The sequence below is a fragment of the Cyprinus carpio genome, chromosome B20, assembly GCF_018340385.1.
Source record: "Cyprinus carpio isolate SPL01 chromosome B20, ASM1834038v1, whole genome shotgun sequence".
NCBI lineage: Eukaryota > Metazoa > Chordata > Actinopteri > Cypriniformes > Cyprinidae > Cyprinus > Cyprinus carpio.
This window is the reverse complement of record NC_056616.1, coordinates 20,754,755-20,771,773: the sequence shown is the minus strand read 5'-3', so window position 1 is coordinate 20,771,773 and position 17,019 is coordinate 20,754,755. Positions and strand designations below refer to the sequence as shown.

At 35.1% G+C, this 17,019-nt stretch overlaps 1 protein-coding gene across 7 annotated transcripts in view; it reads left to right on the top strand.

Annotated features, from left to right (window-relative positions):
* The window catches only part of enah (ENAH actin regulator), an 89,209-nt gene that overhangs the window by 52,849 nt on the left and 19,341 nt on the right, over window positions 1-17,019 (top strand). For all 7 annotated transcript variants that reach the window (XM_042746589.1, XM_042746588.1, XM_042746587.1 and 4 more), the window contains exon 4: window positions 7,798-7,870. In XM_042746589.1, the coding sequence (XP_042602523.1) occupies window positions 7,798-7,870 (73 nt within the window). The remainder of the gene's footprint in view (window positions 1-7,797; window positions 7,871-17,019) is intronic.

Sequence of the window (17,019 nt, the reverse complement as noted above, 5' to 3'; positions counted from 1 at the left end):
TCCCAGTGAGACTTGGTCGGGGTTCAGAGCATCAGAGCAGAAAGGCAGGCCTGCAGGCACCTGTCCATCATGCCAGCCCCCAGAGTGTACCGCTTCCCGCAGAAGATCAGCCGCACTGAGATCATCTTGAGGAGTGAGTTTGATGGGGAGGGATGGGGCTTTAACCATGAGAGAATCCCAGCAGGGCAGTCAGGTACTCTGGGATGGCACATCTCTATTTCCAGGACTAAATGGTCAATGCTGGGTTCAAATAAACTGTGATGTGCTTGAGGTAAGTGGTAAAATGGCTAAGAATGAATAAAACAGAATAAACCCCATTAAGATGTAACAACCTTTGTAAAAATCTGGATCAGTATTTAATATGCTTAAGCCTGGTTATCAGATTCTGTCCTAGAAAACAAGCATCATCTGTCTGAGCACCAATGAAATGAAGGCATGTGATACAATGTTTGTTTACCATAAAGAAATATTCTTCAATTTGTTACTCAATTTAAAGGCATTGTGCTTGATTTGAAATGCACCATAGATAATAATAGATTTACTACCAAAACAAGTAAAAAAAAAATTGTTTGAAAATCCCAAGCAGCCAGTCAAAAGAGCAGCGGCTCAGCCAATAGAATTAGTTTAGTGGCAGGATTACAGGGCTTTACAGTGTGAGCTTCTCACTCATATTTCCAACTTAAAATGATGTGTGTGAACTGTAAAATGTTTTTAGCAGCACATGTGCGAATTTAAAAAAAAAAAAAAGTCCCAGTGGGTCCTTAAAATGTCTAGAAAAAAGTATTATTTTGATGTCTAAGGTCATAAAAAAATCTCGGCAACAAATGTCTCATATTAAGAGGTCATATATTTGGGCATGGAAAAGTAGGAATCACAATATACCCCAGTGTCATCATTAAACTTCAAAAAGATATGATTTCATTAAATAAATATGAGCACTGCATATTTCGAAGTAACGTGGCAGCAGTTCATATTCAGTGAAAACCACGCAATATTACTTATGATCTACTGTTGATGAATTATGACAATGATTGTTTTATTGTGTTTATATTGCAATATGTTGTAGATGGTTGTGAGAGTGCACATTTCATCTCCCTTTTCTTTTTAAATGAGCAGCTGGCAATAGTAAAGCGTAAACATTTCAAAATAAGAGTCACTGTATATTTCGGTCATGTTATTGTTAAAGGATTTGGTTGCCTGTCACAGGAAGGAAAGTCTTAACACACATTTTCAGTATATAGTATTAGCACAATAATCTGTTTATTACAGATTTGTCAATTTAGTTGCACATGTGATCATTGGGAAAAAATAAGCATCAAGCTCTGCTTTTTAGGAACCTATTGAAAACAGTATGTTCCTTTTTTTTTTTTTTTTTATTTATTTATTTTTTTTGCACAGCATTACTTCAGCTTTGAGCACATCACAATTTGTAAGTTTTATTAAACCAAGTATAACAGAAACGCAGTTCTAGATTTGAATCTATTAAATAACATCAAACCAAAATACTGGTCAAGGTACAGTATGTTAATTGTGACAGCTGACAGATTTTGATCAATCAAACCACTTAACCACTCCACGTTCATTTCCTGGGTTTTAACAGCATAGCCATGCCAAGTTTATCACGAGAAGTCATTAAATGTCTCAAACAGATTGTCCATAACGATCCAAGAGCTGCTCTGTTTTTCCCAGTGAAATGTGTGCTTGTTTTAGCTCTGTGTGCTGAGTCAGTCTTTTCACTCCTTTTGCAGCCATTCTCACATTCTCAATCTTGCTTATCCTGTAGGTCATTTTTTTTCTCCATTTGATTTGCTTTTCCAAGATAATAGTTTCCCAATGTCATTTCAGCTTTCCGTCAGAAACGTAAGTGACGTGTTTGTGATGGTCTACACAATGTAATGAATCTAGTTTGACAATAGCTTCTAAAGACATCCGTTATCTCAACAAAAGATAACGCATTGTATGGACTATAGATCGACAGGATGTCTTTAGATAAAAGCAGTCTTGGCAGCGTATTTCAGAAATGCTAAAATTGATTGTTTACACCCTGCACGTGTTCAGTGGTCGAATTTTCTTTCATTTGGACTACAAATGGCAGAACTGTTTCCAAGCAGAACTTCTTTTATTAGGCAACATTGCATCAAAAAGCCTCCCCCCAATGGTTTTGCAGCTCATTTCTGCCACTGCAGTTGTTTACCCACCCCAGGGCTGAAGTGGGATCAGGTGATGCTATTTAGTATCTCTGGGGTAATGCCGAACACCGAAAACATCAACACCTCTTACATGAGGCAGTTGAACTAGGGCCAGTAGTATTCCTAGTTACTATTTTATTTTATTTTATTTTATTTTATTTTATTTTATTTTATTTTATTTTATTTTATTTTATTTTATTTTATTTTATTTTATTTTATTTTATTTTATTTTATTTTATTTTATTTTATTTTATTTTATTTTATTTTATTTTATTTAGATTTTTTATGTTTTCATTTTATTATTTAATTTACTATTTTATTTTATTTTAACATCGGAGGTTATCAAATCTGTGTGGACATAGACTGTGTAACTAGATGGACAAACTATTTTGAGCAAGTTATAGAAAGTAGAACCCGGTGATTTCTGCTATTTTTAGGTCCCAGTCCCATTTCTTTCCTGATTTTGTGTCTCTGTCTTTGAGCCCTGAATAACGAGACCCGTCATAACAGTGATGCTAACGATTTTCATTCTATCCTAATCCTAGGATGCCTGCTAAAACAGATCTCCTTTGACTCGTTCACCTTTCTACCACTGAGACAGAAATCCTGTATACAATGACACGCAACATTTCTTTTGACTCTCATAATCTTGCTTTAATAACGTCCCATTTAACCGGTTCACAGACTTGCTCAGAATTCAATCAGAATCTGTTTAGAGCTAGAGGATTAATCATTTGCTTCCTCATCTTCAAATTATGCAGCACTTGACTGTAATTTTCCCATTTGTGGAAGCACAACTGTGGAATTAATTGGAAGGCTTGGGCCCATGTTGTGTGAAACATATGAGTGATAAGGGGATATGTGTGTGTTGTATTTACAAGGTGACAGCATCAGGGTGTGGTAATGAGGCTCTGTGTCAGATGATGTTTGTTTTCCCCAAATGTTTTTGTAAAACATAGAGGGGGAAAAATGGTCTTTCAAGAACAGGTGGTGTGTCAATCTTGGACTGATTGTCAAGCCTTTGGGCATAATTAATGGTGCTTGCTAAGAGAAGCATCCCAATTACTATTGCTCATATGTAGGTTTAGGAATTTGAACAATCATTTTAATGTAAATTAGTTACGCCACTATTGCTAACAAATTAGTTTTTATCCAGAACAACCATGTCCCATACATTCGTTGATCGCCTAATTTGTGTTTCTGTTTCTTACCGTGTTGCACCTGATTAGAGCATTTATGGATTAATTTGGATGTTTTTTTGTGGCAATTTTTTTTTTTTTTTTAAATTAGCATTTGGTTATAATTTACTTAGCCTCATGTCATTCCAAATCTGTATGACTGTATTTCTTAGAACAGAAGATGATATCTCAAAGAATATATAGATTTTTTTATTTATTTTTTGGCCTATACAGTAAATGTCAAGCCAGTTTTGCACCCGTTGACTTTCATTGTATCGACCAAAATCTTAAAAATATGTTTTGTTGTTCCACAGAAGTAAAATAAAATTAAAAAACAAACAAACAAATTTTAAAAACTATACAATGATAACCAAACATTTCTTGGCATACCATTTCAAATATTTTGAGTTGGAAAATATTAAGAAAAAAAAAAAAGAAATCAAATCCAGTATTATTTTATATATTAATATATGGTCACGTTTACAGTAGTATAATATATTTTTATGGTATGTACATATAGTAAGTACTGGTAAAAAAAATTTAGAAGGAAACAAAATTCCTTTTTCCTCCCTTGAGCTCATTGTGTTCTTATTATGGTCCTAAAGTATGGTGTGAATTTTGATGGTGTGAAAGATGATTCAACTCTGTGAAATTAAAGCTGTCCGTTGTATTCATGGCTATTAGTTGTTGGTGACATCATCCGATAACTTGATTTCAAGCCCATTACTTGGTCCTGCGGCCAAAACAAGCTTTGTTTCTCTCTGTTAGTGCTTAGAGAAAGTTCCTTGATCCTGAGGAAAATAGAATATTTTTTCTCGTTTTTCTGAGGTGTATATCTAAAATTTGCACTTTGTAGTAGCTCTCCAGATTTTAGTGTCTCATATCTCGATTTTAGTGTCTCTGTATCTCGTTGTCCTTGCTTCGAAATGGTTAAACCCCCTATTTTCCTTCACCCCTGATCGTAATAGTTGTGATGTGGTTGTGACATTGACCGCTTTACCCTTCGCCCATCCAGGCATGAATAATTGATTAGGTCCGGAAAGTACAATAAGTGGACCACATCCTGCTCAGTGAACATTGTGGCAGAGTGTCTACGTCTGACGTTTTTTTTTTTTTACCACAGCAGTGTTTGCTTGAGAATAGCTAGAACAACATGCTGCTCTCTTTGAGATCTCATGGATTCATTGATGGCAGTTTAGGAGCTGATGCGAATGGCTCTAGTGCACTTGTTACAAGTGTACCTAAAGCCCAGGATGGAATTCTACAATACATCTGCTGTCAGAAGAGGCTCGGTGGTTCCCTCCTCTCATGTAGGTGCTATTCTGACTCTTTAGCTTTCTGTTGGTCTGTAAACAATCCATTATTAAGTAGAAACTTAAACGGAGTAGATATTTGAGTCTGATCTCTGGTTTCACTGACTTTTTTTATTTTTTATTTTGTGTTTGAATAATCACTAATAATTAATAATTACATGTGTGAATTCGGCAAGGTGGTACAAGAAACAAGTTTATTTTTATTTTTTAATTATTATGTTTAACACATATTAAACTAATATAAGATGCTAATTTAATTATGCTTCTAATGATGCATCATACTTAATAATTATTATTTTTTTTATAATTAATATCATATTGAATTAATTATTGTTTTATTCCTTTATTTTTATTTTATATGTGAATGCTAGTAGAATAAAAGGTCCCTTTGTAGGTTATGCTATCTGTGTGTGATCTAATGGCAGTACATTACCAAACTGGCTTGAAGGAGGATCAGTCCATATTAAAGCTGACACTGAGTGCTTTTGGACCAGAGCCAACCTTTAAAGTGCTGTTCAGATTGGCTGGGGTTAAATGGGCCAAGTATACATGCCTTTGTGTCAGAGTTTCAAATTGCAGTCATTGCACTCAAAAATCTCTATAATGTGGCCATAAAAACAAATCAAGTTAATATTTGTATAACTTGACCTTGGTCTCTGGAGAGACTATATCTGCTGACTCATTAGATGATATCTGAATAGCTTTGATAATTTGTGAACAGCTCATCACATTTTAAGAGTTATGTTTGTTTCTGTTCAAGGAAGGAAGAGAAACTGAGGGTGCCTGCTTATATAACAGGGCCTTTTACATGCACATTAAGGCTAGTGTAGGTGTGTTTTATGTGTTAAAGACAGAACATTTGAGAAGGGAATTTGTAGAGTGGGTTACACAAACATGGACAATCACGAATGGTCGGTTTTCTTAAAGGGGGGTACAGAACTATAATGTTAAATTAAATTTGACAGATGAGTTGATTACTGCTTGGCTTGTCCAGATGGCTCAGCTCTAATGTCATATTTTTTCATGGAGTCTTGTGCTGTAGGGAGAATTCTGCATTCAGACTTGTTTAATCCAATTAATGTGTTCTGCAAGCCATTTGTTTCTGGTAAAGTTGAGTTTAGCTTTGCTACTTGGTGCGCATTGCATGCCATGATCTACTTTGCTGCAACTTTCATGTTGATGTAAAAAAGATGCTACTTATTATCCCTGGACAGATGTTGTTTTATGTTTTGTAAGTCATGTTTTGTTAAATGTTGTTTTATTTTGTTTTATATTTTATGTTGTGTGAAACATGTTTTGTTGTTATGTTATTATGTTATTTTTCAACATATTGTTGATATGTTATCATACACCCAGTGCAAGGCACGGCACAAGTGTTTTTGCTAGTGGGGATGGGAGATGGGAGATGAGACTCTGATTAGTTTATTGCACGTTACGCCCAAAAAACCCCATTACACATTAAGAGAACAGGGACAACCCATTTAGAGCATGCGCCCGGGCGCACAGACCGTTTTCCTGTCGTTATACTAGAAAATGTGGATTCTGACACCCACCGAATACACCTGCGCCATATACTTTAGACCCGTCACTTAAATCATTAAAATAGGGCCCTTATATTCTGTGTTTTGTTAATTTTTTTTGTTTTATGTTCTTCAGGTTTTAAATTGTTTTTTGTTGTTTTTTGTTTTTGTTTTTTATGTTTTATGTTATGTTAAAAGCTATTATTTAAATTTTTTTTACGTTTTTGGTTTTTTTGTGAAATGTTATGTTTTATTTTATGTTTATGATTGTCTTATGATATGTAATGTATTCTAAAAATAAACTCTTAACACAAGACCTCAATAAACTATAATCTACCTATAAATTCTTATTTTTTTAGGTTTCTCGTAATATAAAAATATACAAAAATATATGTTTAAAAAAAAAAAAAAAAATATATATATATATATATATATATATATATATATATATATATAATATAATATTAGGGTTTATGCTTTTTTTGTGACATTTTATGTTTTATGTGAAATGTTATGTTTTGTTATTTTAGCTTGCTTAGATTTTATTATTTTGGCATAATCCATTTTAGAGAAATACATAATACAAAACATTTTCAACTATCAACCTTTTGTTGGGTAGATGGTCTCAAATCATCAATGTGGACCAGATCTTCTGCTGTGTTGTCAACAGTTTGTCTATATATTGCTATTTAGACTACCTTCTCCCACTGAAATGATGAAACTGCAGGAAAGAAACAGGTCAAACAGGTGTAAGGATAAAAAGCTCTTGTTTTTGCAGTGCCCTGCTGTGTGTAGCAAATAAACAGGAAATGGCAGAGGGCATATGTAGTCTGGTAATGAGCTTCAGAGAGGGCCTTACCTCCAGACTCTGTAAACAGACCTCTCTCACCTGCACAATGCTGCATTGATCGATTAGTCAAGCGTGTCACGGCAGAGACTTGTCCTGTGTTCGTGCTAAGCTTTCATTCAGACCTCAACCTTACTCTGCTCTCAAATTCAGCCTGGCAAAATCAGCAAAGCCTCTATTCTCAAACTATGCTGTAAAATAAGACCGTATCAAGTCTTGGGTTTCCCTCTGCGTGATATATTTCCAGCATGAGGTCATCAGCCAGCCTTCCTTCCTTACATTTTATATTTTTATTTTATTTTAGTTTATTATAATGTTTGTTTAAGTTATGCATATGCTTCCATTTCTAACAAAGTTCTGTTTAGAGAAGAATGCTATAATGTTACATTTGGTTTGGTTAAAGTGACAAATATGTGAAGTAATTCACCATGGCACTGACTGTTTCGGTGCTTAGGACTTTTTTTTTTTTACGTGATAGTGATTTGAACTGCTGCTGACGGTTCCTTTTACAGATAATCTTTTCCACTTTCCCTGATATATAATGTCCTAATTAACTCTTGCTGTCCAACACACCTGATCGATGTGTCTTATAACCAGCGGACCATGTTTCTCTTGCTCTCTAAAACCTGATCTTCTGTTACTCTTTTGGGGCTTGTCCAGCGTGCTTTACATTATTGATCAGATTTCAAAGTTCTTTCCAAGTTTCAAACTGATGCTCATTCCAGATTTTTCCCTTTTTTTTTCCCACAGGCCCCGTGATGCCAAGACAGACCCCTCAGGTGCAGAATGGCCCATCACCAGAGGAGCTGGAGGTGCAGAGAAGGTAAAAACCAAAGTTACAGTAAACCATATAAACAGGGGTTAGTAGCTTGAATCAGCTAGCAAACAAAAAGCCTTCGGGTTCTGATGCTTATTCTTCATTTAAAGGTGTGGCAAGTTATTTATGTTTCATAGGCTCTTATTTGTTTTCCCAGAATCCCAACAGAACTGTGATATTTACTCAAAATTAATTCTTTAAGGTGTAAAATAGGGCTGCAAAGTGATTAATCAAATTCAAAACAAACATTTGTTTACATGCTATATGTGTGCGTACTGTGTATAATGTATAATTAAGGAAAAATGTGTTAAATTTATGTATAAAGTATTCATATTTAGATCTAATATAATTTATATACAAGTGTTTACATACAGTACATTTTTTTTTTAAATATATATATGTGTCTGTGTGTGTGTGTTTATGTATACATGATAAATATACACAGTACACACAAATATAGTATGTAAACATTAACTTTTATTTTGAATTGATTAGTCATGATTAATCGCTTTGTGGGAAAACTACATCTACAAAACACCCTCCACCCCATGGAAGAACACGTGCACTCATAGATTACGAGTTGACATCTGCGTGTGATGGTGAGAATATGAACCAGGTGAACTCTCACACTGCAGAATCAAACGCAGATAGTGCAGCAATGTAATGTTAATGTCTGTTGGACTAAGTTCAGTTAAATCGCCACTTTGAAGCCCTGAATTCGCCTTTTCATGAGCGTGTTTTATCAAGATTTCTGTGGACTTCAAAGGATGACGGAGGCTGTTACTCACCCTGGTCTTGTTAACGAAAAGCTTTTCTGCAATGAGTTCCCAAAGGAAGCAGCAGTCAAGGCTGAGGCTGCTTGACTGGAATATACATGCTCAAAGCTCAGAGTTTTCTTTCTAATTTTTGCTTTAATAATGGAATGCCATTGATGCAACTATTGCATCTCTTTTGGTTTTCATTGCAGTAAGGCTTAAAATGTTACCAAGAGTCGGTGCTGTATTGTGAATATAGTAATTTTAAGTCCTGTTGTTAAGCATGGTATTTTACGAAAACAATTTTTATAAAAAAAAACTATCTGAAAAACGAAAAAAGTATATAGAATTTCATTACATTTACATATATAATTACATAAAAATAAAAATAAAATTTTGGTTTGTTTTGTTTTATTCCAGTTTTTTTATTTTGTTTTAACTCCGAAGTACTGTTTTTTTTTTGTGGTTACATCAGCTGAAAAATCATTACGAAGGAGCAGAAAGACTATGAAAATCCTTCTGCCCAATTTTTTCTTTAGATTAACATACGTGACAAATCATTCACAGTAAGAGTTAAGACATTTATGTAAAAAAGGTCTATTTTAAAATTGTGTTGTCGTTAATGACTTAATGAAAGCTATTAGCCTTTGCCTCGACGGAGACTAGATCTTCTACAGATCTGCTACGTGAGTGTTTCTCCATCAGTGATGCATCATTCCATGAGACGAACCCAAGGGAGTCTGGGATGCTCTGTTGAATACTGAATATGATCTCAGTCTTTTGATGGTGACTCAGCAGTGCTCATGTCCTACTTCTCTGCTACAGAAGAAATGTCAAATCTTCACAGGCTTTATCTGCAGAGCCCCTGCAGCCTGTTAAACATTAACCATTGGTGTATTCCCTGCGTGCTGTGAGCCAAGCGAGGACGGAGTTGGACAATGCAGTGCGTCCTGCATAACAAACATTGTTTGGCTGGCTTTTTCTCTCAAGACAGATATGCTCCACGGCATAGTGAAGCGCCCGAGGAGGGTGCACGGCTTAATAGCTCTGGCCTTCCCTTCAAAACTGGCTGTTTTTACACAAATAATGTTCTGTGAAGTAATTTTGAAGTAGTTTTGCATTTTAGTGTTGGGTCAGATTAAAATTAGATATTAGATATATATATATATAGGTATATATATTAGAAATATATTTTTAATATGTTAAATTAGCTTAAATTAGCCTGTTTTTTTTTTTTTCGGTTTCTAATTTAAATTGTTTAAATTGTAATGTTATGTGCTTTTGTCATCATTATTATTATTATTTTTTATTTAACATATTTTGATTTAGCTTTATATTTTTTCTTAACTTGATTTCAATAAATGAAGATCATTTTAATAGTTTTAGTTAACAATAACACTGGATCAACCTCTTTGAATTTTTTTTTAAAGGAATTGTATGATATCGATTTTGCTTACATATAAAAGAGACTCTTAGTTATTTCACTTACACTTTATTTTACAGTATGTGCACTTACCTGTGCTTACAGTGTACTTAAGGAAGTACTGTATAATAGTAGTTATATAAAATATATATAACTACTTGGGTTATGTTTAGGGTAAGTACCTAATTATTATTATTAATATAACAAGTATATGAGTAACAGGACTATAAAATAAAGTGCTATCATTATTTCTGTAAATAATTAGGGTCAGTATTTCAGACTGCCTTGATTTATAATCAGTAATGTGTCTATCTGAACTAATCATTAAAAGTACCAATTCATAAAAGTCATTAAATATAGGAATCGGACACCACTGGTTACACACTGTTTTTGACCTACTCAAAAGAAACATGAGGATTAGCAATAATCATTTTGGGGTGTACTATCCCTTTAAGGAAGTTGAAACAGTCATTCATACGTTCTAACATCTTGTGTTCATCAGTCAGGTGCTGTAGTGTACATATAGTGAAAATGTTCCTTATAAGGATATTTTCCCCTTTCTGTTGAAGATCTGCCAAAAAGTAAAGGGCTCATATTCTCTAAAAGAATGTCTTTGAGTGCGTGTAATAGAGTTGGCCTGCTGCCGCCCACCCGGCCGGCCCACAGCCATATTTAGCTATTGCAGTCAATGGAACTGGATGCATGCTTGGTGTCTGATGTCATCTCGTGATGCAAACCTGATACAATGCTGCTGTGAAGGAGAGCGGAAGAAAGGAATGAGAGGCAGGTTACTCAGACAATTTATAAACAGCCATCAGGGCATCTGCGTACTGTCAGAAGACGAATTAGAAGTGCTGTCAGACAGGATTTCTGAGGTCACTTTAAAATAAAGGTCACATGCTTGCATGGAACAATTACATTGAAGCAATGACTGAAAAGTGCAGTTATAATTCAAAATAGAGACTTCAAGAATATTCTCTGTGGTTTTACATCTAAATTCTTTTTGTATGAGTCTGTGTCCATTTTTTTTTTTTTTTTTTTGTGCAAAACAACCACTATGTTTGAGGCCCAGAATGTTTCTTCCCAGAGCAATTTTTCGGGGTTGTGTTTTTTTTTTGTCTTTTCATGTTGTGGAGAGTTTTAGTGCACACATGCTTTGAATTAGAGACTCAAGCATTTCTGTAAACCTCACGATGAAATGATGGCAAAAAGCTCTTGAACGACCTCAAAAATGATCTTGTGGTGCATTTATACCCCTTTAGGTCTGAAATGCATGCCATCCCCTGTACTGAGAACATGCTACATTTGTATTACTTTCCTGCTGGGAAAAATAAATATTTGGCCATGTCTTCCGTCACCAGGACATCACGGATTAGTTTCCAGGGGATTACATGTATAAAAATAGAGATTGTAGTTTTTAGCTTTCATGTTTTTCTACACGCCGTTCCAACTCCAGCAGGACCGCAGTGACATGTGGGTCGACTCGTGTTCTGTGAGCCAAAAATATCCCGTATTAGTATTTGATTAAAAAGACATGAAGTGGCATAATGGGAGGATAAAAATAGTCAGCGGGAAGTTAATACAGGTTTGCTGCACTGTCGGCTTTCAGCACATCTGTCAGGTGGAGACACAAAAGAACATTTTCCTCTACCATATCCCGCTGGCAGCCATCACCTCATTAGCAGACTGATAGCATCATTTAAAGCTGATTGTCATAATCATAGCCACTTCTTCACACTTCAGCACAATAATGCGCCGGATCGCTCGGCAGCCTCATCCGGATGTCTGTCATCTCTTTATGAATGACTCTTCAGCTACAGAAGTCCCACATCCTGCTTTCTGAGCTCCTTCAGGATGTGCTGCACCTCCCTTTCTGTTCAAAGATGTTCTTCCTTCTGTGTAAGGAGGAATCAGTGAGCTGGGCCCAAATTTGTTGAGATTTTGAAGGAAGCATTGAAAAAGACACCATGTGGCTTAGCTTAGACACAGCCAATGTTAACCAAATTGCCGCGCCTTTCCAGGAGAGAGGGGAGTTGGACTTGCCAAAAAGATTTCAATATGGTGCTCATTCTGCTCTCTTGCATGGTCTGTCATTGTTTAGTCAATGTTGGCTTTTTCTGCACATATTAAATTTTTAGATTTTCAAGCAATTTTTCAAATATTGGTAGTGATATTTTGGACTACTTATGACTTTTTTATATCACTAATCTTCATACAGCATTTTGGGGTCTGCAAGTTAGGAATGATATACATAACTTCACATACATTACTACTTAATGAGTGTTTAATTAGTGTTGTTAGACTTAGTCCTTATAACATGTTGCATTAACTTAAAGCAACTCCTTAAATATTAAAGGTGTTGTACATGTATAATGAAAAATAAGTGTATCTTGTTCCACTAAGCTGACAGTTTTGTTACAGTTTCTCCTACTCCCATGACACTTTGTGCAAATTATCAGAGTAACTTTTTGCATAACCGTCAACACCGTGAGCAATCAGCAAAAGGTTCGCTCACAAGCTGCACCCCCCTAAGGACGGCCCTGACTAAACCTAATGTTATTCTCCTAACTTCTGAAAATAGAAAATGAATGAAAATTTACAGCCCGTTCAGTCAAAATGAGTGGAACTTCCCCAAACCGGAAGTGCTTCCCATAATTTACAACGCAGTAGGCTCGTTAGAAAAGAGGTAGATAATCAAAATAAAAAAAAATCTGCTTATGCAATAAGACAAAGCACACTTGTATTAAAGATACATTCTCTGAAGACAGATAGGATGACTGTAAATGTATCTTACCACAAGATTTTTTTTGTAAACTGGAAAATTGGACAAAATAATTAACGAATAGGGTATTTTATAATGGAATAATGTGATGACTTGACAAGCACCAATGTAATTATTTTTCTATGCAATACAGATTTTGCCAAAAAAAATATTTTCTGTATATTATCCTGTATTTTTTATTGTAGTACTATTGTTTTAAAACCTAATGAAGTCATACTGCCTTTGGAATCTGTTGTAATAAGTTGTTGGAAGACATTCTGAATCAGGCTGTGAGCCGCCTACACTCCCTTAGCTACTGTTTCCTTGGTAACTGATGTCAGGATGGAGACGCCAATAAATGGATCTGCTGCATGGTTCCCATTTTTTTATGTCCTTCTTACATGCTCGAGAAGGGAATATTTGAGGGGAGGGGCTTATAAACAAATTTTGCATTGTTTGTAGTTTTTCCTATAATAAGAATACTCTAAACTGCAGTAGAACTGTCATAAATTGGTGCAGATTCCGAATTGATATAGGTTTTGGTCAATTGGCTGCTATTTGATCTTTGTTTTAAGTAATTTTTTATGGAACGTTTTGACTTTCTCACACTGTGGGCAGGTTTAACTTCTTGAAAGTATACTGGATGACCCTTTGACAAGTATCTCTGGGTCTGCTCCAAAATATGAGAACAATCCCTGTCATGCTTTAGTATCTCATTGCAGTGGAACAAAACCGTACCTTTAAGTGGCCATGAGTTTTGTTGAAAGGGGTTATTATATAAATGCACTGGCATGTTGAAGAACTAGAGCGCTTGCTTTCCTGACATGATCAGAAAGAGGTGATACTTGAAAAAGTAAAATGAAAAAGACCTAAAGTAAGCCCTTGGTGTAGCAGCCCGGCTTGCAGAACCCCTCAACCCCATATTTTGGCCGCTTCCAGTCTCTCGCCAAAGAGAGCAGGGCCCGCTTCTAATTTTAAGTGTTTGTGCTGCTCGTTATTTCAGAATGTTGTGATCTCCTATGCCAGGGAATGCATATGTGTCCGATAGGATTACGCACAAATAAAGCTCTCAACCGAAAGAGTGTGAACTGCACTTGCAAACAGGTCTGGGTTGTCATTCTTATTTAAGCAACAAGGAGCGCACACATTTGATACCATAAATCCTTTTTCCTGTTGGTCAAATGCCAGTTTGGTTTAAAGTAAAAGTTTATTTTAGCAGCTTCCGAAAACAAAAGCCCTTGATGATATTATGACCTCTCCACCCCTGTAGGATCATGAAAAGTTAACCTCGCCTAACCCGTATGTGTCATGGAAATTAAATATAGGCCTCTAATATCACATATCCATTTGACGCTATTTCTTCTAAGCGTTCAGTCAGCGCTCATCTCCATAGGGGGCTTGTTCTAAAACCCTATCCAGGGATGACTTATGGATGGCTCCGGTATGGCTGCCAAGGTCTTTTGGGGTAGTATATTATCACAGACATGAACGAGACTTCCTCTGCTCTTTAATTACATCTCTGAGAGCATGGCTCAGGCTCAGCAGGGATTTTGGGGGAAGTGGGACACGCTCTCAGAAATCCACGCCTCAACAGCATTTCATAATGGAGTGGCTCAGAATATAATCCTCTGGGAACCCAGGTACAAGAACAACTCTGAAACAAGGCAACTAAATTGAGCAGATATAGAGAACTCGGGCAGTAGACCAAGCATATGGAAGCTCCTTTTGGAAGATCTACATATAGTGGCCCTTGTGGATTCACTGTTAGCTCTAGATAGTTTTATTCCCCTCGAATTAACCCAGCTGCATTTGTTGTATCCATTTCAGATGTTCAAGAATCGATCCTTTGAAGCCATAACTTAACCTAGCTTTGTATTAAATATATCCATTGTGTCCACCATATTTTCACACTAACATGCCCCCAACTCGGAAACTGTAAAGAAAGTTCAGAGTATCCCACTCAAAATAGTGGCATTCGTGTACATTCAGTTCATAAATAAGATATTTGAACACACCATCAGAATCGATGGTCATCAGTCAACTAAAGAGAAAAGCCTCATTTGTAAAAGATTTCAAGGGATAATAAATGAACAGAACCGTTACTATCTATTCAACACTATGATACTATGAATTCTTTAGCTGTCACCTCTACTATGACCTGAATCATTATGCGTCATTTTTTACAAAAAAAGGTTAAAAAAACATGTCTGACAGTTTTGAAATTGGAGGAAGAAAATTTGAGTTTTTCACCCTACCCTACCATTTTGAATCAAAGTACACAGACAAAGAACTAACCATGTGTGACGTTTCCAACGTGACTACGTAATGCGTGAAATCACAATTTGGACTTTGAACTCGGGTCCCACTGAAGTCCACTATATAGAGAAAAATCCTGGAATGTTTTCCTCAAAAAAATTTCTTTTTGACTGAAGAAAGACAGACATGATCACCTTGGATGATATGGGGGTGAGTAAATTTTCAGGAAATGTTTATTCTGAAAGTGAACCAATCCTTTAACTGAAAAGCAGAACATTTGATACATTTGGTATTTTGATATAAATGTGAATGCCCCTGCGGTTGAGGTAATGTCTTGCACATGCTTTGTAGCTTTGGTCTGAGATTTGAAGTCGATTTCAATGACAGGACTGATGAGACACGGGGGTGTGAGTATCGCTTCAGGTGTGACTGCATCCGTTGGAGGCTTAGGCGTAAATTTGCTCTTCTAAAGGGGTCTTAGATTGAGGTGTGGTTTCCTATCTTTTTCTCTTCTTTGGAAACATGTGGAGGCATGATGTTACTGCGTCTAAGCTAGAATTTGTCATGATGATGACTGTCATGCTGAGTGGAAGGTGTGTCTGGCAAGGTCCCAGGAAATGACATTATGTACACCCATTCATACAAATAGTGTGGGAGATTATTAGTCAAATGGAAAGTGCAGGATCATCTGTTTTAATGCAAACCCTGATGACGAGACTCTGATGTGTCTTATTTATCATCTATCCAGTTTCCCATGACTGCGGTCTCTTTTCACAAACACAGTGGGAGACAGTTATACAAATTAACAAAAAGTTAAAGTGGGTGTCTTAAAAGAATAGTTTGCCTCCTAAAATGTCTCACAATTTATTCACATTTTCATAGCTTTTCCCAATTGTAAAAATATATTTAAAATGTATACATATAAATATAATATATATCCCAGGTTAATATTAAAATTTATATTTGTTTATATTAAGACATCGATATTTATTTTAGTGCTGTCAAACGATTAATCATGATTAATCGCATCCAAAATGAACGTTTTTGTTTACATAATATATGCATTTTCTATGTATATTTATTATGTATATATAAATACACACACATGCATGTATATATTTAAGAAAAATGATATACTTGTATATATAATATAAATTATATTAATATAAATATATTAGGGCTGTCAAATGATTAATCACGATTAATCACATCCAAAATAAAAGTTTTGTTTACATAATATATGTGTGTATACTGTATATATGTATTATAAATACACACATGCAGCACACATGCATGTATATATTTAAGAAGAATATGTTATGTTTATATATTAAATATATTTATATATAATATAAAATATAAGAATATAAATATATAAATGTATATACATGTAAATATTTTCTAAATATATAATTTATGTGTGTGTATTTATATATACATAATAAATATACCCTGTACACATACATATATTATGTAAACAAAACTTTTATTTTGGATGTGATTAATCGTGATTAATCATTTGACAGCCCTAAAATATATATAATGCGTGTATATATTTTCAAAATATATACTGTATGTGTGTGTATTTATATATATACATAATAAATATACACAGTACACACACATATTACATAAACAAAAACTTTTATTTTGGATGTGATTAATCGTTTGACAGCACTAATTTATTTATTTTATGATTCATTTTAATTTGTTATTATAGCATGTTTGGAACAATATGATTGTAAGTAATGACCTTTTTTTTTTTTTTTGGAAGTAAAATGTTATGAAAAGACATGTTAAGGACAGCCTGGAAGATGAAGCTTACATGATGACTCTTCATATTGTTATGCTCTTTGCATTTCATTTGCTTTCATTCATGAATGCTCTCCAATTTGTTCAGCCCCTCTTCTTCGAGTTAGGTCCATCTGTCCTGCTTCAGCGCCAGAGCTGCAAACAGCCC